This window comes from Salpingoeca rosetta (genome assembly GCF_000188695.1).
Source record: "Salpingoeca rosetta unplaced genomic scaffold supercont1.10, whole genome shotgun sequence".
Taxonomy (NCBI): Eukaryota; class Choanoflagellata; order Craspedida; family Salpingoecidae; genus Salpingoeca; species Salpingoeca rosetta.
In genome coordinates, this window is record NW_004754924.1 from 584,997 (window position 1) to 609,110 (window position 24,114).

Genomic DNA, 24,114 nt, shown 5'->3' on the forward strand with positions numbered 1-24,114 from the left:
ATTTGCAAACTTGCAGCGATTGGTGTGTGTGTGTGATGAGTCATCACAAGAAGTAACGAGAGGAAGAGAGGAGGAAGCAGCAACGCCACCATCCAGCCATCCTTCCTGCAACGTCGTCAGCAAGCCTCATCTTCACTCCACACTCACACTCACCAACCACACACACACAGACACGCACGCACTCACCAAGCACTCACCCACGCATTCACGCTCGTCGCAAGAACAAACGCGGTTGTCTGTGGTGGATGGGTGGGGTTGCGACCATCTCTTGCCGCTCTTCTTGATGAGCTTCCCCCGCTCTTCCCTTTCCTCTTCTCGTTGTCCTTGTTTTTGTGAGAGCCGGCAACCATGAAGTGCGAGTCGTTTGAGCAGCTCCGAGACAAGGCGGAGCAGAGCATCGACAAGCTGTTTGATGACAAGGGTGTCGCCCGCTTCTTCGCCCATGCACAGAAGCTGGCCGAGCTCGGCAAGAAGGAGAAGGACGATGAAATGGCGCTCTTCCACTTTTACCGCGCCATCTACTTGCTCACCCGCATCCAGCAGTCCAAGACATACAAAGCAAAGAAGGTGCTGTCTATCCCCTGCGTACCTCACACATACTCACGCACACACCCACACGCACACACACACACGCACACACACGCACGCACACACACACACACTCTCTCTCTCTCTCATGGCTTGTTGACTGCTTGTTCGTGGTCGCCCGCTTGCACGCCGGCGTATTCGCCAACGCTCACCGTGCGATACATGCGTTCGCGCTGTTCCCCGAACCAGGATGCCCTCGGTCCACAGATGGCAAAGGCAATGCCCGTCTTTGACATGGCTGCATCCAACGTGGAGCGCCTCAAGAAGATTGTCAAGGACAAGTGCGTGTTCTGCGTGTGTGTCTGTGTGTGTGTGTCTGTGTTTCTGTATATCTCTGTGTTTGTCTGCACCTGTGAGTGTCTGCATCTGTGTGTGTGCGTGCACCAATGTATGCCGTATTCCCTTGTCATGCAAAGACAATGCACCCGCTGGCCTGTATCCTGATGCGCACGCCTTTCTGGTCAACCAATCGGTCCTCTTGCATGCCACCGTTGCCCGCCCCCGTCCTTTGTCTTCTACACTCTCACAATAACTGGCAATGTGTGTGTGTGTGTGTGTGTGTGTGTGTGTGTGTGTGTGTGTGTGTGTGTGTGTGTGTGTGTGTGTGTGTGTGTTGCAGGTATGCGCAAGAAGCCGAGAAACGTGCGCGTGCCCGCGCAAAGCAAGAACAACCCAACATGTCCGCGGAAGAAGAGGCATTCCTGGACATGTTTCCGTCTGTACCTGATGAGCACATCGTTGACGGCGTATCAACAGGCCGCCTCTCCCACAGCCACGACGAAATCCACCAGTGGGTGCACGGGCGCCCCATGGATACCACCGCGCCAGATGCAGACACCGTCGCATCCAACGACGTGTTTAGTGACGGCGCTGCACTACCACCGGCACCGCCGCCCGCGTCACAGTCGCCAAGCACACCTCCAACAACATCGCCTTCATCCATCCTGCAGCCCACACACAGCCATCCCACCACGCCCGCTTCCAACCCACCGCTGCACCCCATGCAACCAACACCCTCCTCCGCCCCTACAGCTCCCTCTGCCAGTACCGCAAACGCCGCAAGTGGACAGGGTGGCGACTCGAACTTCCTTGTTGACCTGGGCTGGCCACCTTCATCGTCAACACAACCGCCGCCACCACAGCAGCCATCACCGTCTTCATCGTCATCGGCAGCAACGGGCGCCCATCAGCCCCTCATCAGCCTTGACAACGGCGGTGACGCTGGTGATGGTGGTGCCTCGGCCCCTGAACACCGCCCACAGCCACCAGCATCATCACAATCACCAGCATCGCCACTACACTCGCCTGCTGCCTCCACGACCCTCATTCCGCTCTCGCCCACCGCCGACCAAGCCACCACCGCAGCAGTGACGGATGGCAGCGCAGCGAGCGACATGTTGGACGCCACCACGACCAACGGCGGCGGCCGCGATGGCAGTGGCAGTGGCAGTGCGGGGGCGCTATTTGTGTCGCCGGAGGAGTTTCACGCCATCATGAACACGTGTTTGGTGGTGGATCTTCGGTCCCATTCGCGCTTCCGCATGGCAGCCATCTCCCCGCTGCTGACGTCGGTGGATTGCGTCAACATCCCTGGCGAGGACATGCGGGAGGGCATGAGTGCAGACGACGTTCGCAGTCTCGTTCGCAACCATGGTAGCGTGCGCGCGTTTGACAGGCGCAATTCGTACAAGCGGATTGTTCTCGTCACGGAGGGCGACGAGGACAGCAGGCGCACGGACACGGGGCCCATCAAGTGGTTCACGGTGCGTCTCACGGATGTGTGCGTGTGTGTTTTGCATGTATGAATGTATGTGTGTATGTATGTATGTTTGTGTATGTATGTATGTATGTATGCATGTATGTATGTATGTATGTATGTATGTATGTATGTATGAATGTATGTATGTATGTATGTATGTATGTATGTATGTATGTATGTATGTATGTATGTATGTATGTATGTATGTGTGTGTGTGTGTGTGTCGTCATTTACATGCATGCTTCACCAGAAGTTTTTTCCGCCGTGTCTGTCTTCACAATAGTGTTGTTACTGTCACCCCTTACGCTCTCACCACCTCACCACTTCACCACCACCACGGTGCAGGATGCGCTGGTGCACTACGGCGGGGCGGAGGAGCTGACCGTTCCCATGTGCGTGCTCAAGGGCGGCTATCGTGAGCACTACCACATGTACCCGTCAGACTGCTCAGGCGCTCCGCTCGACACCGTTCGGCAGTCTCCGCGCACACGCAACCCGGTCTCCTTCGACGTGCCCTCCATCCCCGAGCCAAAGGCGAAGCAACGGCCCAAACCAACAACAGCAGCATCAGCGGCAGCTACAGCAGCTGTAACAGCAAGCAGAGGTGCACAACAGTCGCTTCCAAGTGCACACACGCACGGCGACTTGAGCCGCAACGTGGGCGCAGCCGCTGTTGACGACACAACTCGCGCTGGTAATGGTGATGAGGATGTGTTGGAATCGCCATACCGCCTGCACCGGCAGGTGCTACAGGCGCATCAGGAAGAGGAGGAACGAAGGGAAAGGAAGAGGAGGGAGGAGGAGGAGGAAAGGAGAAGGAGAATGCAGGCGGAGGAAGAAGAGAGGAAGATGAGGAAACAACGGGAGCAGGAAGAAGAAGAGGAGGAGCGACGAAGGAGGAGGAGGAAGCAGGCAGCCGAAGAGGAACGCATCAGGAAGCAGCAGCAGCAGATGGAAGAAGCGGAGAGGAAGAGAAGGATGATGATGGAGGAGGAGGAAGTGGAGGACAGAAGGAGGAGAGCGGGTGTTCTGCCTGGCACATCCGATGGTGATGCCGTGCGACCCGGGTTGCCTGCGCGCTCCCTGTCGTCCACTGCAGCAGTCGCATGGCCGCAAACGCCAGCACAGCAACAGCTACCAGCATTGCCAAGTGCGTCGCCGCCACCACTGGCCCGTACTGTTGGCGCTGAGGGCGTTCCTGCTGCCGGCCCACTGCCGCCGGCGCCGCACGCTCCGCCTGCACCACACGTGGCACGGATGGCAGCGAGCGAGGGCGCAGTGCGCGATGTTGGCGCAGAGGGTGTTGACGACAGCTCTGCTGGAAAGCGAAAGCCAACGCGTCCGCCACCAGCACCGCCAGCCGGCCGTGTGCTCACAAAGCCATCCACACCTCAGCAGCCACAGCGCGTGGACAAGAACAAAGGCGGCGGCGATGGGGGCCATGCACGTGTGCAACCTGATGCCTTACCAGCGCTTCGACCCGCAGCACGTGCGATTGAGCAAGACGATGTCAATTGCGACGATGGTGGCACCAGTGGCAGCGGCGGTGACGACCACGCGCCGTCATCACCGCCATCGTCGTCATCGCCGCTGCCACCGCCGTACAGCGATGCTGTCACGGCCAAGTACGATTTGCCCGCAAGGGACGTGGGCGCAGTCGGCCTGGATCATGCCGGTGGTGATGGCACGACTGTGACTCCAAGCGCACCGTCGACACTGCGGAGCACAGCACCAGCCCCTCAAACAGCAGGCAGCCACCCGACACACGCGACAACAACCCAGCAACAGCAGAAGCAGGAGAGGGCGGCGCTCGAGGCGAAAGCAAAGCTACGAATGGAGAACGGCAAGGTTGTGTATCCCCCAAAGGTTCCCGATGCGCCAAAGCCCGTGGTCGACGCAACCCCACCCCGCACTGTCGGCGCAAGCGGTATGGACACTTCCGATAGCAGCGGCAGCGGTGGCCACAGCAGCAACAGCGATCACAGTCGAAGCAGCAGCGATGGCGGCGCCCCGTCGTTGCGTGCTGGGCGGCGCGGACGCGTGAAGCCGTACACGGCCATCAGCGCTGTGCAGGCGAGCAGGAACGCAAACAAACCGCCAGCACGCGCACCGCCAACGCCGCCCGTGGTACACGTGTCCACCACGGGCCCACACAGCAGCCGCAGCAGCAGCAGTACTTCAAGCGTCAGCAGCGGTGACAGTGCCAATGGAGTCAACGACGCCAGCACTGATGGAGATAGCCACCGTGATCGCTACCTGCGCTCCTTCCAGAACAGAACCAACAACGCCCACAGCAACAGCAACGGCAGCCGCAACGGCAGTGGTGGTCGCGTGGCACCGCCAAACAAGCCACCGCCGAAGCCGTTGTCGTACGCACCACCACATGCACGAGCACGTGCACGCGCGCGAACAACGGACGACCTACCGCGACGCAGCGCAGCCACGCTGGACAACGGCAGCATGACAGCCGGTGGGGGCGTCCGGAAACCGCTCGTTGACCGCTCAACAAAGCCGCGTGCAGCGCTCTCTGTTGGGCGGTGCCGGCCCGAGCTCACCGTCCCGCGGATGCAGAGCATGCGGCTGATCCAGTCGTCGTACCCCATCTCGACCGGTCTGAAGAACCTGGGCAACACGTGCTACATGAACGCCGTCCTGCAGTGCCTTGCCCACACCAAGCAGCTCGCCACATACTTTGTGCAGGTGTGAGCGAGAGAGCGAGGCAGTGTGGTTTTGCTGTGTTGTGTTGTGGATGTGCTGTGTTTGTGTTTGTGTTGTGTTTGTGTTTGTGTTGTGTTGTGTTGTGTTGTGTTTGTGTTTGTGTGCTGAGCTGTGTTTGTGTTTGTGTTTGTGTTGTGGATGCGTTGTGTTGTGTTGTGTACGTGTGTTTGCGTGCTGAACTGTGGAAAGTGTGATCCTTTTCCTCAATCCCAAGATACTCACAGGCTTGACATATGTGCTTGTCTGCGTGGTGGGTGTGCGCGTGGGGCAGAAACGGTATCGAAACCACCTGAACCGCCGCAGCAAGTTTGGCTGCAAAGGGGAGGTTGCCGAGGAGCTGGCCGAGCTGCTGACGGTGCTCACCTCGCGGCAATACCGCCACCTGTCCCCCTCCATGTTCAAGGAGGTGTTCGCCTCCTACTGCCCACAATTCGCCGGCTACGACCAGCAGGACTGCCAGGTTGGTGTACTTGTGTTTGTGATTCTGTGTGCGTGCTTGTGATTCTGTGTGTGTGTGTGTGTGTGTTTGTATGTGATTGTGTGTGTGTGTGTGTTTGTGTGTTGTGATTCTGTATGTGTGTTTGTGGTTCTGTGTGTGTGTGCTTCTGTTTGCGTGTTCATAAGTGCTTTTCTCCCTTTGTTTGTTTGTCGGTGCGGGTCCTGATGCTTTTTTTTTTTTCACTGTCATTGTCGTTGTGGCTCCATGGTGCTTGCATCACAACACACTCTCCTTCTTTCTCATGCGCACGTGTCCACCCATTGCAGGAGTTTGCGAGCATGCTCCTGGACAAACTGCACGAAGACCTGAATCGTGTCGTCGCAAAGGTAATGTGTGTGTGTGTGTGTGTGTGTATGTGTGTGTGTGTGTGTGTGTGTGTGTGTGCTTGTGTCTGTGCGTGTGTGCGTGTCATGTGTGTGTGCGTGTCATGTGTGTTTGTGTGTCATGTGTGTGTGTGTGTCATGTGTGTGTGTGTCATGTGTGTGTATTGTGTGCTCGCAACGCCCTCGCCCCACGTGTCCCGAGCCCTCATACCGCCTTCTCCCGCTGTTCCTTCCAGCCGCCGGCAAAGGATCTCGACTTGAGCGGTATGGACGCTGTTCGCGCCGGCAACGAGGCGTGGAAGCAGTGCATTGCACGCGATAACTCCATCATCACAGACCTCTTTCAGGTACGCGCGTGCGTATGTACATGTGTGTGTGTGTGTGTGTTTGCGAGCTGGCTTCGTTGTTTCACACGTCCTCGCCTCCATTATAGTCTTTTCCTCGTTTTCAACCCCCCCCCCACACACACACACACACTTTGTCCATCCGACCGCACGCAAACACACACTCAAACACACGCTCAAGCATACGCCGACTCACTCAAACGCACGCACGCACACACGCACACACACACATGCCCCTTGTTTCAACGCACCACCAACAGGGCCAGTTCCGCAGCGTGACGCGGTGCAACACGTGCCGATATGAATCTGCAACGTACTCACCGTTCACGTCGCTGTCGTTGCCTGTGCCGCCGCACGGCCGCTACTCTCTCCACCACTGCATCCGCCTCTTCTCCCGCCAGGAAAACATGACCGGCAACAACCAGTGGTGCGTGTGGTGTTTGTTGTTTTGTTTTGTTTGTTTTGTTTTGTTTGTTCGTGCGTTCGTGCGTGCGTGCGTGCGTGCGGCCATGCCTGCGCATGCCTGCTTCGCCTGTCCTTGACTCCGCCTTGTCCACATGCACCCCTCTCACCTCCGCAACAACGACCACAGGAAATGCCCCAAGTGCAAGGCGTATCGTGATGCCATCAAGTTTATGGGCATCTGGCGGCTGCCTCGCTGTCTCCTCATCCACCTCAAGCGCTTCTACTTCAACGGGCCCTTTAGAGACAAGATCAACACCATGGTATTGTGTTCCACGTGGGCGCGCGCGCGCGCGCGTGTGTGTGTGTGTGTGTGTGTGTGCGTGCGTGTGTGTGTCTGTGTGTGTGTGTGTGCGTGTGTGCGTGTGTGGAAGAGAATGAGTGTGTGTGTGTGTGAAAGTGGGACTGTGTGTGTATGTGTGTGCGTGTGTCTTCACATCAATGCCATCGTTGTGATTGTTGTGTTGAGTTGCAGTTGTCGTGATTGTTCTTGTCGTTATCGCTGCCCTGCCCTACTCTCATCAACTGCATTGACGTGCTTTTATCTGTCTGCGTGGTGCTGTACCTGCAGATTGACTTCCCACAAAACCTTCAGCTCGGCAAGGACGACGTCATGGTGCGCGCGTGTGTGTTTTGCTGCGGCATGTCAACATGTGATGATCAACGACACCATTGTGCTTTCCACATATCCTTCCCGCTCTTGAGTGTGATCAACGCAACTCCCACTCACGCCCCCCCCCCTCCCTGCCCTCCTAATTGCCCCCTTTGTTGCCTCGTTCATCCCTGTGCCTCTTTGCCTCCCCTACGTGCGTCTCCCCTTGTTGTCATGTTCATTTCACCACCATGCAGAGCTTCAGCCGACCGGAGCAGCGGGAAAACTACTCGCTGTACGCCGTCGCCAACCACTATGGCACGCTCACGGGCGGCCACTACATTGCCTTTGCAAAACACGCTGGCAGGTGTGTGTGTGTGTGTGTGTGTGTGTGTCCGTGTGTGTGTGTCCGTGTGTGTGTGTGTGTGTGTGTGTGTGTGTCCGTGTGTGTGTGTGTGTGTGTGTGTGTGTGTGTGTGTGTGTGTGTGTGTGTGTGTGTCCGTGTGTGTGTGTGTGTTTGTGTGTGTGTGTGTGTGTGTGTGTGTGTGTGCGTGTGTGTGTGTGTATTTTCTTTCGCCTGTGCTCGTCTGTCTCCCCTGCCCCCCCCCTTGCAGGTCCGTGTGCACATCTCGATGGCTCGTCTGTCCGCACCGTCGTTACACCTTCTCGTGCATCATCTCCATTGCCACGGCGCTCACCCTATCGCCCCGGACCTTGCTCGGTGTTTCCATGTGCAGGTGGGAGAAGTACGATGACAGCGTGGTGTCGCCCATGGCGCCGCAGCAAGTCGTCACGCCGGCCGCATATGTTCTCTTCTACTCGTCCCTGGATCTGTAGTGGTGGTGGTGGTGATGATGATGATGATGCGACACACACGCACGCACACATACACGCACGCACAACACACACGCACGCATACACGCACACGCACATACACATACACACGCACGCACACATACACGCACGCACCTGATCATGTCGCCCCATTGAGTCAGTTACATGCAGATGTGACACAATACGTCATGTCACAACTGCGGTATCGTCGTTAACACCTCCTTCTTCCTGTTCCTCCCTAACTAACCGTATTTGTTTGTTTGCTTGTGTCCCTTTCTTTCGCGTCAAGACACAACTACATGAACAACTGTCATCGTGTCCGAAAGGTGGCCGTTTGGGAGGGCCCGTCACAAAGGCAGCTTGAGAATGGCACACACACACACACACAGAGGAAGATTGTGTGTGTCACACCACTTCACATCCCACCACCAATGCACTCAGCAAACAAAGAAGCACGGATCGTCGAGTCATGTTCATCACACTGTGAGTGAAGCGTGCGAACACACCACAAAGCAATCAATCAGTGGAGATTTGGAGGAGAAAGGACAGACAGTGCAAAAAAAAAAGTGTTTTTGTTTTGCGCCGTCTGCTTTCCCACAAAACAACAACAAAGACAAGCACGACGCAACACTGCCATTTCCACTCGCTCTGACTCAACGTTGATAAGCATTGACACACCAGCGCAAAGGCAGAGACAACCACACCAACGCAAGGAAGGAAGGATGAAGATGCCGAGGTTCAGTGTGGCTGGAGCCGTGCTGATGGCCACGCTTGCCCTGTGTGCGGGCTCGTTTCTCGCACACGTTCGGGCTGATGCCGATACCAAGTTTGTTGGCGGGTACATCCTCATGAGCGCCACCCGAAACGGCCATGCTGCCGGCCTGGACGAGCTCGCAAGCCTCGCGGACAACGCCAAGTCCCTCCCCGTCAGTCCACCGTCATGTTGTGTGTGCGTGTCTGTGTGTGTGTGTGTGTGTGTGTGTGTGTGTGTGTGTGTGTCTGTGTTTGTCTGTGTCTGTGTGTGTGTGTGTGTGTGTGTGTCTGTGTGTGTTTGATGTAAATGTGACTTTTGCATGCTCACCCCCAATGTTTGTGTTTCGCCACTGCACTCCCTCTCACTCACGCATGCACAACTTGCGCTCACGCACGCACACACACACACACACACACACACACACACACACACACACACACACACACACACACACACATTCACACGCATGCACAATATGGCTTGCCGTGCAGGTGTCTCGTGTGATCATTGGATTCTTTGACCCCACCATGGTGTACATGCCGGTGAGTCCTTCTGAACCTCCGTGGAGTCCGTGAAAGCGCTGTTTTGCTGCAGTGCGTTCGCGAGTGCGTTGTTTGTTTGGCCCCCATCGTGTGCTGATCCACGTGTTTGTCCTTTCGATGTGCGACCTTTTGTTATCCTGGTGTGGCGCTTACCGCTGCCAGGGTTCCCAAACCCTCAACTCGACGGGCCTGAACGCTTCGAGCACGGGCGACTACGGCTTTGCTAAGGTCAAGGAGAGCATCGGCAAGCTGCAGAAGGGCGGCGTCGAGGTCTTCCTCTCCCTTGGCGGGTGGAACTACAACGTGCGTGTGCCTCATGCTTGATTGCTTGTGGTTGTGTGGTTGTGGTTGTGTGTGTGTGTGTGTGGTTGTGGTTGTGTGTGTGTGTGTGTGTGTGTGTGTGTGCTCTTGGGTTCGTTTCTGCGTACGTTTTGGAGCATTTGAAGCTGTTCTCATCCCTGCTCACCCATTCCATTGTCACATTGCTTTGCAGTGCTTCCCCTACCTGTACATGCGCTACAGCGGTGAGTACATAACAGATGAAGCGTGAGAGACTCTTGTGTTTGCATTCGTGTTGTGTGGCCGGCCTCATCTTTGCCTGCGCTTGCACGCCCGCTCACATCGTCGTGCCTTTGCTGTTCCCGCTCCGGTTTTGTAGTTGGCGGCTATGGCACTCACACGCCCAACTACTGGAAGGTCAGAAACCTCGCGCGCGTGTGTGTGTGTGTGTGCGAGGGTGCGTGTGTGTGTGTGCATGTACACCGTACTAACTTGCTTTCGCCACCTTTGATCCTTGTTTGGATGTGCACGTGCGTGTAGATCGACCAATACGGACAAGGTCAGACCACTGCGCGCGTGTGCGTGTGTGTCGGGGTTGCCTGCGAGTGGTTGTGCTTGTACCAGTCACGATATCTCTTCACGCTCCCTCCACCCATCTTCACCTCATCGTCAATGCTGATTGCCCTCTGCCCCAGGCAACATGTCAAACTGCAACGACGCCAACCAGTACTGCTGGGTCTGCGAGCCCCCATCCGAGGGCACAGACCTCAGCGATTTCGCGGTACGTGTCTGTATCTGTGTGCGTGGTGTGTGTGTCTGTGCCTGTGTCTGTGTTCATTTGTGTGCTTGAACTCAACCATGCGTCTTCCTCTTTCAAAACGGCAGCACATGATCACAACAGCTAACCCAACAAGCTAAACACTCCACTCCTCTGTTGGCATTCTCGTGCTTCTCAGATCTTCCCCACGGTGCCTGGCAGCGACACGTGGCAGCAGGCCGTCAAGTTTGTGGAGAGCAACGCCAAGGGCAACGAGACCCCAGCGTGGCACTACGAGATGGTGCGCGTGTGTGTGTCTGTGTGTGCATGTATGTGTGTGTGTGTGTGTCTGTGTGTGTCTGTGTGTGTCTGTGCGTGTCTGTGACAGTAGTATGTCAACTAACATTCTCCACTTCCTCGCTTCCTCGCTTCCTCGCTGTCCTTTTCTGTTTTCAGGTCCCCGGCCGCCCCTGGACGGATCCCAAGACCGGAATTCAGGTCCAGGTCCCCGGTCGCTACGACTTTGTGCGCCTCAACCGCGACCCATACCAGGTGGGATGTGCGTGTGTGTATGTTGTGTGCGTGTCTTGTTTGTTTGTTCGTTTGTTTGTTGTTTGTTTGTGTTACGTGTTGCATGTCATGTGTGTGTGTGTGTGTTTGCGGAGGCGGTCGTGTTGACGGCATTGCCCTGCTCTGCTCACTTAACGACACCGCACGATCCACGCGCCCCCATGTTGCAGGACTTTGTGTATCTGGCGAAGGATCTTGGTGTGGACGGCATTGATCTCGACTACGAGGAGTTCTGGCACGGTGTGTGAAATGATGAGTGCTGTTGTGTCATGTCTGTCGCATACTCGCGCTTCAATGTGGACTCTGCCCTGAGTTTATCACGACAGCAAAGCTGACGACCTTGGTGCCTCGTTCTGTATGTATTTACACACACTCAATCACACACGCGCGCGACCGCACCACAGCTGACTACTTCAAGTATGGCAACGGCCCCTGGTGGCTGCCACAGACGGTGTACAAGTACGCTGCCATTGCCAAGACGCTCATCCTCCACATCCAGAACATCATGCCCAAGCTCAAGCTTTCCACTGCTGCAAGGTCTGTTGCGTGTGTAATGTGTGTGTGTGATGTGATGTGTAATGTGTGTGTGTGTGTGTGTGTGTGTGTGTGTGTGTGTGTGTGCGTTCGTGTACTCGTGCTGGCTTTATCCACGCTGTCGTGATCTTCCTGCTGCGACGGCCGTGGTGTTATAATTCACTGTACGTTTTCTTTTTGTTTCTTTTCCGTTGTATCCCGTTGCTTACAGCGCCGTTGGTGGCTGGTCGTCGAGCTGGTGGGGCGGAAACCTCAAGACCAGCATGTACTACCTCAACCTCGTACGTTTGGCGTTGGCAGGGATGGAAAGAGAGGGTAGAGACAGAGAGATAGAGAGAGAGTGTGTGTGTGTGTGTGAGAGTATGTGTGTTAGTACGTGATAGCTTGTGTTGGTGTGCGCGTGTGCGGAGAGGGAAGGGCGATGATGAATTGCAAGGCCGTTGGCTGGGTGGATTGCTGCTTGCACTCATTTCTCCACACGCCACCAAACCCCATGCGTTGCCCCACTCGTTGCGTCGCGTACAGTGGTACCCGAGCCTGGTTGACTTTATGACCAAGGGCAAGAACGCCGGCGGCGTGAACGTCATGACCTACGATCTCTCCGACAACCCAGAGTTCCACGAGTGCCCAGAGGTGCGCACAAGCTGTGCCCCTGTGTGTGTGTGTGTGTGTGTGTGTGTGTGTGTGTGTGTGTGTGTGTGTGTGTGTGTGTGTGTGTGCGTGTGTGCGTGTGTGTGTGTGTGTGTGTGTGTGTGGCTGGTGAAGTGTAGAGCTGCTTTTATGAGCTTGCACACTCGCTTTGCTTGTGCATGCTTGTTTGCTCCCGTGTGTGCTTGCGTTTGGTTTTGCATGACATGGTACAAGCGCTTGCGCATCGGCATGCAAGCCCCCCCCCCGCGCCACTCACACTCATTTTTGTCTTGGTTCTCGTAGCCCAACATCTGCTCGCTCTCTGACCAAGTCAAGTTCTACATGCAGCAGTACAAGGCCGCCAACATCCCCGCAAACGTCGGCTACGAGGTGACACCATCTCGTGGTGTGTGTGTGTGTGTGTGTGTATGTGTGTGTATGCCTGTGTCTGTGTCTGAGACACGGATTGTGCAGCCTTTTTTTTTTTTTTTTCGTTGGTCGAGTGACCGTTGTACCTGGTCCTTCCTCGTTCGTCCCCGCATTATTGCTCACTAACTCCTCCTCCTCCTCCTCCTCCTCCTCCTCCTCCTGCTGCTGCTGCTGCTGCTGCTGCTGCTGCTAATCTACAGATTGGCACGCCGGCTTATCCATCGCCCAAGCACGACCCAACGCACCAGCTCCCGCTGACCAAGGCTGAGCTGCAGAAGATTATCAGCGAGGTGCAGGGCGACTGCGATGGCGGCTTCTTCTGGGAGCTCTTCAAGCCCTACAGCTCCGGCCAGGCATCTCCCACTGACGTACGTGTGTGTGTGTGTCTGTCTGTCGGTGTGGTGTGTGTGTGTGTGTGTGCATGTGTGGAATGCGCGTTGCGGTGGCTTTATATCGACCCCGCCCCCCTGCCCTGCGGCGGCCGCACTCTTTGCGTATTTGTGGCTCCACTGTCTCCTGTTCAACCACCCCCCTGCAACTCACACTGCAAACACACGCACGCACGCACGTACAGACTGCTCAAGCCATCTGCTCCACGGTGCTGGGCGATGCCGATCGGTGCTCTGGCTCTGTGCCCACCCCTCCAAGCAAGTGAACGGCGGCGCGAGTGCCTTGAGCCTCCACCACATGACACGCACAATCACCTACATCCCCCCCCCCCCACTCGCGTTTCTCCACAAACACAAACACAAACACAAACACACAAACACACACACACACACACACACACACACACACACACACACACACACACACACACACACACACACACACTTGTTGTTCTTCTTCAAACCTCCATCAAACGCCTGCTGCCCGTTTTTGTTCGTGCCTTTTTGTCACGTCGTCATCGCGCTGCAACGCCACCACGGTTTTTGTTGCGTATTTTCTGCAAATTTTCATGGCAAAACCGGTTTTGGCTGGGGGCGGCCTGCGCGGGCACCTTAAAACGACATCAAACCCGGAATCTGGTTTTTTTCGACGCCGGGAAACAGAGCGACTTGCACACAAATCACCACCATCGCCAGTGCTGGCCTTCTTTGTTTGGGCTTGTTGTGCAAAGACACGTACCCCAGTCCCCTCCCACCCACACACACACACACACACACACGTCTTCCACTCCATAACCATCAACCATCATCATCGTCCACGCAAGAAAGAACAACACACACACACTTGAAGTCGCTTTCGACAAAACCAACCCCCTGCCCTTATCCTCATCTGCTGGTGAGGTGTCTCCTTGCATGTGTGACGTGGTGCACGGTGTTGCGTTGTGTCGGCGACACGGCCAGGAAGAAGAGAGGGGAGGGACAGATGGCATGGAGGGAGAGATTGCAGATTGTGTGTGTGTGTGTGTGTGTGTGTGTTGTGGTGGTTCACACACCTGAATCACGAGCACCGGACGCCTTGCTTCTTGCTTGTATTCTCCTCCGCCTTACATGACCTTGTTTCCCCCCTCTCACCGATATCATCCATCATCCAACATCATCATTTCTCCTGCCACCAACCCTCACACACACACACACACATACACACAAACGCACACACACACACACACGTCGACCGTTCACGGCAGGCAACCAGCACACAACCGCACGCACCAGAACACACTTGTCCTCAAACTTCACCACAACAAAGCAACACCTGCAGCCATGTCGCTGACAGAGGAGCAGGCCGCGCAGCTGCTCGACTTTGAGCAGGCGAGCATCGACGTCTCGGTGCTGGACACCATTGTGCGCTTCTTCTACGAGTCCAGGCCCGGGTGCCCAGAGCAGAAGATGGCCGAACAGATTATGAAGCAGTTCCAGGAGCACCCCGACGCGTGGATGCGGGCCTCTCAGATCCTGCAAGAATCACAGTACCCGAGCACCAAGGTGTGGTGATGACCGCGCAGCCTTTGCTTCGCTTTCTTGCTTCCTTGCTTCCTTGTGCTTGCCTGTGCTCTCTTGCTTCCTTGCTTCCTCGTCTCGCACCCCGCATTGCAGACACCAGCACACGCCTGTGTGTGTGTGTGTGTGTGGTGTGTGTGTGTGTGTGTTGCGTGCGTGCAACTACAACTCACGCAACCTCCTATCTTCACCTCACGCAACCTCCCATCTTCACCTCGTTGCGTTGCGGTGTGTGTTTGATGTTCCTTTTGGCCAACGACAACGGCACCAACAGTACTTTGCTCTCAACATCCTCAAGGACGTGATTCGGACGAAGTGGAAACTGCTTCCAGAGGAACAAACAGAGGGTAAGTCTTGAGGACGACGAGCGAGAGGAAGAGGGGGGGGGTGGTCGTGGTTCTGGTCGGAGTTCTGGGTCTTGTCGTTCTTGTTGTTCTTTCTTTTGTTCTTGTTCTTGTGATTGTGTTTGTGTTTGTGCTGCTGTGTTGTGCTTGCATGCTCAACACGTCCGCCTGTGACACTTTGGCTGGACAGGCATCCGCAACTTCATCGTGTCCATGACCATTGAGGCTTCCAAGGACTTTGAGAGCTTGCAAGAGAACCGAGTGCTCCTCTCCAAGCTCAACGCAGTCCTCGTGCAGGTAGGCTTTTGCCCAGTCCTGGGCGCGATTTTGTCGGGTGTCGCCATGCCCCTATCGTTTGTGCAGTCGTACGCGTGCATGAGTGCGTGAAATGTGATTTGTCGATTGTTGGTTTGAGCGCGTGCAACTTATCAGCCGCTGTGTCTTGCGTGTTGTTCTGCGTGACACTCCTCGCAACAACGCAGATTCTGAAGCAGCAGTGGCCGCAGCAATGGCCGTCCTTCATCACAGATATTGTCGGCGCATCCCGCACCAGCGAACCCCTTTGCCAAAATAACCTGGAGATTCTCAAGCTCCTGAGGTGTGTGTGTGTGTGTGTGTGTGCGTGCGTGCGTGCGTGTGTGTGCGTGTGTGTGAGGTTTGTGTGTGTGTGTGTGTGTGTGTGTGTGTGAGGTTTGTTGGATGTGCTTGCATGCTGCCGGGCATGTACTGTACACGTCACGCAAGGCACACTCCTCCCTGCTCGCTACCCACCCCCACACACAGACACACTCAACATGAGCTTACCCACGTGTCCCAATCATGATGCGACCGCTTGTCTCGTGTGCACAGCGAGGAGATTTTCGACTACTCCAAAGGTCAGATTGTGCAGGTGAAGGCGCAACATCTCAAGGACGCGCTGTGCCAGGAGTTTGGGCCCATTTATGAGCTGTGTGAATTTGTTCTCGAAAATGCCGGCGAGCCAACCCTCATCAACCAAGCCTTGCAGGTGTGTGTGTGTGTGGCTGTGTGGGTGGGTGGGTGTTTGTGTTTATCTTTGTGTAATGTGTGTGTGTGTGGGTGGGTGGGTGCGTCGTGAGGAGTTGCCTGTGACATTTAGCTTCAATGGCTGTTTTGCTCAACATTAAGTCCGCGCTTCCCTTGACAGACGATGTTGCGGTTCCTGAGCTGGATCCCCATTGGCTACGTCTTTGAGACAAACCTCATCAACCTGCTCGTCACGCGGGTAAGCACACCACCCCACAGCTCACTCGTGCTTTGTCTCCCCCATGTCCATGATCCAAACTTCGTTTTGCCAACTGATGTGAGCATCGATAACATTACACACCCACATATCACTCACGCACACCCACATATCACTCACGCACACGCACACACACTCACACACTCACACACACACTCACGCTCACACACACACACACACACTCTCTCTCTCTCTCTCCCATTCACGTACACACACACACACTCCCAGTTTTTGAATGTGCCCATTTTCCGCAACTCGACGCTGGAATGCCTGGCTGAAATTGGTGCGTTGAATAAACGATCATTCGTCAACTGTGTATGTCTGCGAGGTTCATGCTGCCTGCTGCTCTCCTGTCATGTTCACAACACTCACACTGGTCGCCTGCTTGCTTCTCTTTGCCTGATGACATTGGTGTGGGTGTGTTGCAGCTGCGCTTCCTGGTGACGCTGTTGCGGACATTCCCATGGACGACCTGCAAAGCATCCAGGCCAAGCAGCTGCAGCTGCTGCAGGGCGCCCTCAAGCAACTTGTCGAGGTCTGTCGTTTCCCTTCTGCGCTGTCCCTGGTCGTTGTTTTATCTCTTTTGCCGTGGCATGTCGTGTGACACCGTTTGTGCCTTCGCAACTGGCACGGCACTGACACGGCTAGTCCTCGTCTCCTGTGCCCCCTCCCCCTTCCTTCGCCTTTTGGTTCCCTCAGCCCAACTGCGCGCGCTAACCCCAACAGTTGCACTGCTTTGTCATGAACAGATGCTGCCGCCTTCGACGGATGTGGCTGGCATGTGGCACACGGCGTCAATGGAGGAGCAAGGCTTTATTCGCATGCTCGCCCTGTTTCTCACGTCGTGGCTGAAGCAGCATGGGCAACTGCTGGAGGCCGACCCATCCCTTCGTGAGACGCATGACATCTGCATGAACTACGCCCTCATGATCTCCACCGTCGCAGACAAGGAGCTCTTCAAGATTATGCTCGAGTACTGGTCCACCCTCGCAGGCAGCCTCTACTCTGAAGCGTAAGTCAAGAGCCAGTGAGCCGCGATAACTGCCGATTTCTCCCATATTGTGTGGCGCGTACACATACTCACACACGCACGCACACTGAGCTAACATGCGGTTGCGGGTTTTGCGTGATGCTTGTGTGCCTTGGTGGACAGGACTGCTTGCGGCACGGGCATGTTCACCCCGAACCACGAGCCCAAGTACCGCTACGACCTCTACCATGACCTTCTGTCAACGGTGAGCGTCGGGAGGAAAGGAAAGTGGGAAGGAGAGGAAAGGGGCGGGACCTGCGCCTTGGTTGCTGCGTCGCCGCCTTTTTGCCTGGCCCTCTACAAGCGGGATCGCTGTTTGTGAAGCTCGTCGTGTTGCTCATGGCCTGTGGCGGTGGCGTGCAGGTGCGGAGCGTCATCATCAGCCAGATGCCCAAGCCAGAGGAGGTCTTGATTGTGGAGGTGGACGGTGAGCCCGTTCGCGAGTTTGCCAAGGACACCGACACCATTGAGCTCTACAAGGCCGTCCGCATCACCCTTGGTCAGTGCTTATTCGTGTGGGTGTGGGGGGGGGCATGGGTGTGGGTGTGTGGGCGTTTTGTTTGTGCTTTTTGCTTGCGTTGCGTTGCGTGTCCGTGTATGCAGTGGTCACACCGTACTGGACCGCTCCAAACATTCAATATTCAACACCACTCCAAGCTCACACTGCTGACGCATGTGTATGCTGTTGTTGCTGTTGTTGCTGATATTTCCGTGCATCTCTTGGTGTGCGCTGCCTTCTGTCGATGTGTACAGTGTATCTGACGCATCTTGATCCGTACGACACGAACCGCATCATGCGGGACATGCTCGCACGGATCGTTGACGGCTCGCAGTACTCTTGGCACAACCTCAACACGTTGTGCTGGGCCATTGGCTCCATCAGCGGCACGATGAGCGTGGACGATGAGAAGAAGTTTTTGGTGCAGGTGATTCGCGAGCTGCTTGGTCTGTGCGAGGCGCGCCGTGGCAAGAACCACAAGGCCGTCATTGCCGCCAACATCATGTACGTCGTTGGCCAGTACCCGCGCTTCCTCAGGATGCACTGGAAGTTCCTCAAGACGGTCGTCAACAAGCTCTTCGAATTCATGCACGGTGCGTATCGTTGGGTGTGTTGGGTGTGTTGAGCGTGGTCGAGGGAAACAGAGATGCAACGCTGCTTTTGCTCAATCGAAATGCACGCACAATCATGTCACACCGTGCAACCGTGCAGCCCATGCCATAATGACATGAATCGCCCTTCCTTTCCTTCTCACACCCTGCTTTGTCCTTACCCCTTGCTTCTGCAGAGGAACACGATGGCGTGCAGGACATGGCGTGCGACACGTTCATCAAGATTGCGACCAAGTGCAAGCAGATGTTTGTGATGCAACAGCTGGGCGAGACCAAGCCGTTTGTTATTGAGATTATCGACAACATGGGCCGCACGACGCAGGACCTGACGCAGCAGCAGATTCAGACTTTTTTCAAGGCGGTTGGCCACATGATCTCTGCACAGACAGACCCGGAGCAGCAGACTGCCCTTGTGCAGCACCTCATGGCTCTGCCAAACTCCATGTGGTCCCGTACCATGCAGGCCGTGCAGGAGGTAATGCAGACGACTCAACAGCAACAACTGAAATGTCGCATGTGTGTGTGTATGCGCGTGTGTATGTGTGTGCGTGCCTTGATTCCTGTGTGCTTTTATTCTTGTGTTGCTTGTTTATCGCTGCTATTTTTCCTGATTGCTCGCACTCTCCCCCAACTCGGGAGGCTCACCACCAGCAACCATTTCAACATGCTGTTTTGCGCCGTTGTGACAGCAACCCGACCAGCTGATGGATCAGGCGACGCTGAAGCAGCTTGTGCACTTTTTCCGCTGCAACTATGCGGTTGCCTCGACCGTGAGCGCGGCGTTCATGGTGCAGCTGCAGCACATCTTCAACGACTCGATGCTCCTCTACCGCACCATGTCCCAGCACATATCCTCGGCCATCGCCCAAAGCGGTGTGTACGCGTGTTTAGGCTGTGCGAGTTGAGCCAGGAGCCAGGAGGAGGAGGGGCGACAGGAACGTACTTTTTTCTGGTTTTGTAACGAACCTGTTTTGAGGGAGGGAGGAGGAGGCAGGAGAAGAGACAATTTGGAATCGTCAATGACGATGAGTGTGTTCTCGTCTCCATGCTGCCGTGTACTCATGCCGTGTACATCATGCTGCTTTGCAGGGGAGAGCGTGACGAAGCAGCCGCTTGTGCGGACGATGCGGGCTGTTCGCCGCGACATTTTGCGCGTGCTTGAGGTGCTGTACCAGCGCGCGGACACATCGCAGGAGGAGCTGGAGGCGCTGACACCCACGCTGCTGGAGCACGTGCTCAGCGACTACAGCGAAACCGTGCCCCAGAGCAGAGAGAGCACCGTCCTCAGTGTGGTTGCGGAGTGCGTTTCGCGCCTGGGCCAGAGCCTCCTCCCAGCGATGGGCGACATCTTCCAGCACTTGTTTGAGCCAACCGTCGACATGATCAAGGAGGTATGTCAGGCAAAGAAACACGTGCAAGAGCGCAAGGACTGCAGGGGATTGTGGTGTGGGTGAGTGGGTGGGTGTGTTGAGGAGGATGGAGGAGGCGTGTTCCGCAGCCGTGTAGTCTCTGCCAACGCCACTGGCTGACATTACTTGTGTGTGATACTGTTTGTTGATGGCAGGACTTTGAGACGTTCCCCGAATTTAGGAGGCCGTTCTTTGCGTGGCTGGGTGCTGTGGTCAACTGCACGACGGATGTGTTTTCGGACCTGTCACCGGAGCAGTTTAAGACGGTACTTGACGCCATCATCTGGGGCTGCCGTCATCCCCAACGCGACGTCGCAGAGTGCTGTACGTTCCATTTGTGCCGGAAATGGGAATGTGTGTATGTGTGTGTGTGTGTGTGTGTGTGTGTGTGTGTGTGTGTGTGTGGTGTTAGTGCGGGCCGGCATGTGCTCGAAAGCGAATCTCGGTAGTATGCATGCAAGAGCCATTGCCCCCGTTCACAACTCACGTGCTTATTCGTATGTGTGGATGTGTGGGTGCGGGTGACGGGTCGCTTGTTGTTGTTGTTGTTGTCATTATCTCTTGTCGTTGTTGTTGCTTGCTGCTATGTCGTGGCTGTGTACAGCGCTGAAGGTGCTCCGGAACCTGATGACGGCGGCGGGTAGCGCCACGTTCAAGCAGCTCTTCTTCCAGAACTTCTTCCTTGAGGTGCTCCAGCAGATTCTCCTCATCGCCACAGACCCCCAATACGCAGCAAGTAAGTTGTCTGTTTGTTTGTTTGTGTTTTGTTTGCTTGCTTGCTTGCTCGTGTTTGTGTTGCTTGGATCGCGTGAGTCACTCATGACTTTGTTCCTTCTTCGTTCTGGTGTTTTTTGCTGCAATCAGATATGGTGCAGCATACGGCGCTGCTGTCGCAGATGTTCTTCTTGGTCGAGAACGGCACCATCGATGTGCCTTTGCAAGAGGGCCAGACGTCGGCAAATGTGGTGGGTATACCACGTCTTCATTTCTGGACGGAGGGGGCGTTGTGTGTGCGTGTGTGTGTGTGTGGACTCAGCGGATGCTTCAATCGCGCCGAGACAATCTGTGCTTTCACTCACCGCCACCGTGTTTGTGTTTGTATTGTTTCCTTGTTGTCATCAGGACGTCGTGCGCTCGTTTGTTGGCTCGCTGCTCAAGGAGAACTTCCCTCACTTTGCCGAGTAAGAGCGAACGGTGTGCGAACGTGAGGAAGGGGGGAATAGGTGTTGTTGGTTGGTTGGTTGGTTGGTTGGTTGGTTGGTTGGTTGGTTGGTTGGTTGGTTGGTTTGTTGGTTTTGATTGACGGAACTCACGCACTACCGCATCTTGTATTGCGGGACCTCCCCGCCCTCTTTCGCAACAACGTGCAAATCACAACAACAGCGAACAAGTGTCTGTGATTGTTGACGGCTTCTTTGCGTATGACCAGAGCCCCGGCGAGTTCAAGAACCACCTGCGCGACCTCATTGTCCAGGCCAAGGTGTGGGCGCTGGTGCTGTTGGTGTTGCTGTTGGTGTTGCTTGGGTGTTGGCTGCCCTTGCTATGGCCTGCGCTGCATGTGCATGTTGCAAGTGATTGCATGTCGGTGCTTGGACTGTTTTGTTTGCTGATCGTCATGGCATTCGCGCATGTATATCGTGTGGGTTGGTTCTGTAGGAAATGGCCAGCGGTGATTTGGGCGACCTTTTCCTCACGGAGCGCGCCGACCAGCTCAAGGAGGTGTGTGTGTGTGTGTGTGTGTGTGTGGGTGTGTGTAGGTGTGTCTGTGTGTGTGTGTGTGTCTATCTGTTTGTGTCTGTGTCTGTGCGTGTGGCGCGTGATGTCTGCTTGTGTGCGTCTGTGACTGGTTGTTGGCTGACGCCAAGCGAGCGAGCCATCGCGCTCACACTCCACCCCTTCTCTCTCCCTCTCCCTCTTTTGTGTCTGTCTTGCTTGTCCTCGCTCTCCTTTCGCCAGGCACAAGAGCGCAAGATGAAGCGGCTTGCAGCCATTCCCGGCATGCTCAACCCGCACTCCGATGTCAGCAAGGACAAGAACGGTATTATGTCCCCCGGCTTTTCTTCATAGGGTGTGTTGATGTCATTGTGTGATGTCATTGTGTGCAAAGACGAAGGAAGACTGCTGCACGTGTGTGTGTGTGTGTGTGTGTGTGTGTGTGTGTGTGTGTGTGTGTGTGTGTGTGTGTGTGTGTGTGTGTGTGTGTGAGGACGATGTATTGTGCGCGATTGCATGTTTGGGCGGGGGGCCATGCTTTGGGATACGTGCAAAGAAAGGGTGGTAACGTAGCTGCAGTGATTCTCACACACCTTAACCCTTGTTGACCTGTTCATTGCGACTGCCTCCCTCAATAGCTGGCCTTGCGTGTGGCTGCCGTTTCTTCTGCACTGGCTCGCACTGAATGCTGACTGCCACTTGTTGAGGAAGATGCCCATGGCCGACCCCATCCAACGCAGCGCTCGGTGTTGTCTGGCTTTTTTATCTGAACCCTTTCCCTCCCTTCTCTTCCTTCTCTCATGTTGTGCTTCATGCTGTGCTCGCTTGTTCGCCTTTCTCTGCCGTAGGTTTGTTCTACACTGATTCTTCGCGTGTCCTTGTTTTGTGTGTTGCTGATTGGGTGCATTGGTTGTTGAAACACGTTGTTGTGAAAATACAAAGACAAAGACACCGACATACATACATATATGTTCAGCATAACAACTCATTGGGAGGAGTGGGTAACGAGAGCATTGGCAGGAGGGGACTCAGCTCAGCAGGCGAGCTCCCTGAAGGATGCCAAGGGCGTTGGTTCGGTTCCCTCCTGGCTGGAACGTGAACAGTATCGAGTCCTACATGCGCGCGCGCGCGTGTGTGTGTGTGTGTGTGTGTGTGTGTGTGTGTGTGTGTGTGTGTGTGTGTGTGTGTGTGTGTGTGTGTGTGTGTGTGTGTGTGTGTGTGTGTGTGTGTGTGTGTGTGTGTGTGTGTGTGTGCATGTGGGTGATCGAGGGAGGCAAGACACAGGGTGTGCGTGTCCAGGACAAAGCAGGTGGAGAAGGAAACGAACCTTGTCTTGGAAACTCAGCGGCGACATGGCGCGTGATACGATGCGCAGCAGCTCCAGCTGTAATGGGACGAGGAGTACACGAATGAGATCGGAACATGCGACGAATGTTTAAGTTGGGGGGGGGAGGCGAGAAAACACGTGTTCGCACATACACCCATGAATACACGCACATACAATCATAGATACACAACACATACACATGGACACACACATGGACACACACAAGAACACACACATTGGCACGCACATGAACACACATGCACAAACAAGCACGTACATACACAAGCACAGATGTGCGCACCCTTGCGACGTCTGTCTCCATGGTAGCGAGGAGCGCGCGACACGTGGTTGCGTCCACGTTTGTTTCCAGCCATCCAGCAGAAATGATGGCATTGACAACAGCCAACTGCGTACAGGTGAAAGGGCCGATTGAATGGAAACTTGAGGACACACGCGAAGATTGCCTCATCAAAGGGGACTGCACTCAGAGAGCCCAAGGAGACACCACACACACACACACACACACACACACACACACACACACACACACACACACACACAAAGAAAGTAGACACACACACACACACACACAAACAAACAAACAAAGTAGACACGCACACACACAAACAAACAAACAAAGTAGACACACACACACAGACGAACACACACACGCACACAAACAAACAAAGCACACACGCACACAAACAAGCAAAGCACACACGCACACACACACACACACCTTGGCTGGGTCTGTGAGTCGGAACTTGAGGATGATGTCGATCATGTCGTGGGGCGCAAACTTGGCAGCGCTTGGATTGGAGCAGTAGGCCTGGACGGTGTTGATGACGTCCTGCTCGCCCATGCCGCGCGCCTGATCCAAGTGCACAAACAGCAGCGCAGGCGACACCACGCCGCGAAGCTGCTCTGCGGTGCCTGGCTTGGAAGCAGCTACAGACGCGTACGTTGGCGGCGAGACTGTTGTGGACTTTTTGGCATACGCCGGCCGGTACTCGCCATGGTACGTCTCCACATGCGCCTGCGCATACGGGTGCGCATCCGGGTCAATCGGCGGCGGCTGCGGCTCCCGCGTCACAAACACGGACCCATCCAGGATGCGGTTCAGGCCATTCCACACCCACATCGCAAACGCGGCCATGGTTCAGAAGGAAGGGAGGCTGGGAAGGAGAGGAGGCTGCTCTGCTGTTGGTGGCTTGGTGTTGGATGCTCTTCGTCAGATTGGATGATGAAGCAACGTCGATGTGCAAGCAGAGCAAGAAAGTGTGAAATCCAAACACTGAGCGACAGCGACACATAAAATGATACAAACTCCAGCACTGCCTGCAAGCAAGCAAGAGCAAGA

At 55.4% G+C, this 24,114-nt stretch overlaps 4 protein-coding genes across 4 annotated transcripts; 3 read left to right on the forward strand and 1 right to left on the reverse strand.

Moving 5' to 3' along the window:
• Nucleotides 1–4: 4 nt before the first annotated feature.
• On the forward strand, nt 5–8,437 carry PTSG_04426 (uncharacterized protein). The gene is made up of 12 exons (XM_004994463.1): nt 5–567; nt 778–869; nt 1,208–2,351; nt 2,693–5,047; nt 5,337–5,525; nt 5,831–5,890; nt 6,124–6,234; nt 6,492–6,658; nt 6,824–6,956; nt 7,265–7,309; nt 7,543–7,652; nt 8,023–8,437. The coding sequence occupies exons 1-12, from the start codon at nt 349–351 to the stop codon at nt 8,120–8,122; spliced, it is 4,725 nt and encodes a 1,574-aa protein (XP_004994520.1). The 5' UTR covers nt 5–348; the 3' UTR covers nt 8,123–8,437.
• A 263-nt stretch (nt 8,438–8,700) lies between these two features.
• On the forward strand, nt 8,701–13,644 carry PTSG_04427 (uncharacterized protein). The gene is made up of 16 exons (XM_004994464.1): nt 8,701–9,045; nt 9,365–9,415; nt 9,578–9,718; nt 9,909–9,939; nt 10,074–10,111; nt 10,235–10,253; nt 10,390–10,475; nt 10,651–10,752; nt 10,908–11,003; nt 11,192–11,261; nt 11,426–11,558; nt 11,767–11,836; nt 12,081–12,188; nt 12,489–12,575; nt 12,815–12,982; nt 13,189–13,644. Exons 1-16 carry the CDS (start codon nt 8,842–8,844, stop codon nt 13,267–13,269), a joined length of 1,485 nt encoding a protein of 494 aa, XP_004994521.1. The 5' UTR covers nt 8,701–8,841; the 3' UTR covers nt 13,270–13,644.
• Nucleotides 13,645–13,695: 51 nt separating this feature from the next.
• PTSG_04428 (nuclear export factor CRM1) lies at nt 13,696–22,384 on the forward strand. Its single transcript, XM_004994465.1, has 24 exons — nt 13,696–13,898; nt 14,248–14,545; nt 14,835–14,907; nt 15,095–15,201; nt 15,387–15,502; nt 15,754–15,910; nt 16,070–16,147; nt 16,394–16,448; nt 16,594–16,700; nt 16,915–17,177; nt 17,319–17,400; nt 17,559–17,694; nt 17,949–18,287; nt 18,482–18,780; nt 18,995–19,178; nt 19,395–19,696; nt 19,870–20,038; nt 20,319–20,450; nt 20,579–20,679; nt 20,837–20,895; nt 21,098–21,194; nt 21,371–21,433; nt 21,671–21,782; nt 22,066–22,384. Exons 2-23 carry the CDS (start codon nt 14,324–14,326, stop codon nt 21,779–21,781), a joined length of 3,252 nt encoding a protein of 1,083 aa, XP_004994522.1. The 5' UTR covers nt 13,696–13,898; nt 14,248–14,323; the 3' UTR covers nt 21,782; nt 22,066–22,384.
• Nucleotides 22,260–24,058, reverse strand: PTSG_04429 (uncharacterized protein). Its single transcript, XM_004994466.1, has 4 exons — nt 23,494–24,058; nt 23,056–23,160; nt 22,755–22,811; nt 22,260–22,539 (listed from the first exon to the last, which is right to left on the reverse strand). Exons 1-4 carry the CDS (start codon nt 23,908–23,910, stop codon nt 22,456–22,458), a joined length of 663 nt encoding a protein of 220 aa, XP_004994523.1. The 5' UTR covers nt 23,911–24,058; the 3' UTR covers nt 22,260–22,455.
• Nucleotides 24,059–24,114: the final 56 nt, after the last annotated feature.

Excerpts from the sequence above, each read along its gene's own strand:
- PTSG_04426 (XM_004994463.1), top strand. The coding sequence starts at position 349 with ATGAAGTGCGAGTCGTTTGAGCAGCTCCGAGACAAGGCGGAGCAGAGC. Across the intron at positions 6,659-6,823 it reads ATGACCGGCAACAACCAGTG|GAAATGCCCCAAGTGCAAGG; the intron begins GTGCGTGTGGTG and ends CAACGACCACAG. Across the intron at positions 7,310-7,542 it reads TCGGCAAGGACGACGTCATG|AGCTTCAGCCGACCGGAGCA; the intron begins GTGCGCGCGTGT and ends ACCACCATGCAG.
- PTSG_04427 (XM_004994464.1), top strand. The coding sequence starts at position 8,842 with ATGAAGATGCCGAGGTTCAGTGTGGCTGGAGCCGTGCTGATGGCCACG. Across the intron at positions 9,416-9,577 it reads CCACCATGGTGTACATGCCG|GGTTCCCAAACCCTCAACTC; the intron begins GTGAGTCCTTCT and ends TACCGCTGCCAG. Across the intron at positions 11,837-12,080 it reads GCATGTACTACCTCAACCTC|TGGTACCCGAGCCTGGTTGA; the intron begins GTACGTTTGGCG and ends CGTCGCGTACAG.
- PTSG_04428 (XM_004994465.1), top strand. The coding sequence starts at position 14,324 with ATGTCGCTGACAGAGGAGCAGGCCGCGCAGCTGCTCGACTTTGAGCAG. Across the intron at positions 15,202-15,386 it reads TCAACGCAGTCCTCGTGCAG|ATTCTGAAGCAGCAGTGGCC; the intron begins GTAGGCTTTTGC and ends GCAACAACGCAG. Across the intron at positions 17,178-17,318 it reads GGCAGCCTCTACTCTGAAGC|GACTGCTTGCGGCACGGGCA; the intron begins GTAAGTCAAGAG and ends CTTGGTGGACAG.
- PTSG_04429 (XM_004994466.1), bottom strand. The coding sequence starts at position 23,910 with ATGGCCGCGTTTGCGATGTGGGTGTGGAATGGCCTGAACCGCATCCTG. Across the intron at positions 23,161-23,493 it reads GACTCACAGACCCAGCCAAG|TTGGCTGTTGTCAATGCCAT; the intron begins GTGTGTGTGTGT and ends ACCTGTACGCAG. Across the intron at positions 22,540-22,754 it reads CGCTGAGTTTCCAAGACAAG|GACTCGATACTGTTCACGTT; the intron begins GTTCGTTTCCTT and ends GCGCGCATGTAG.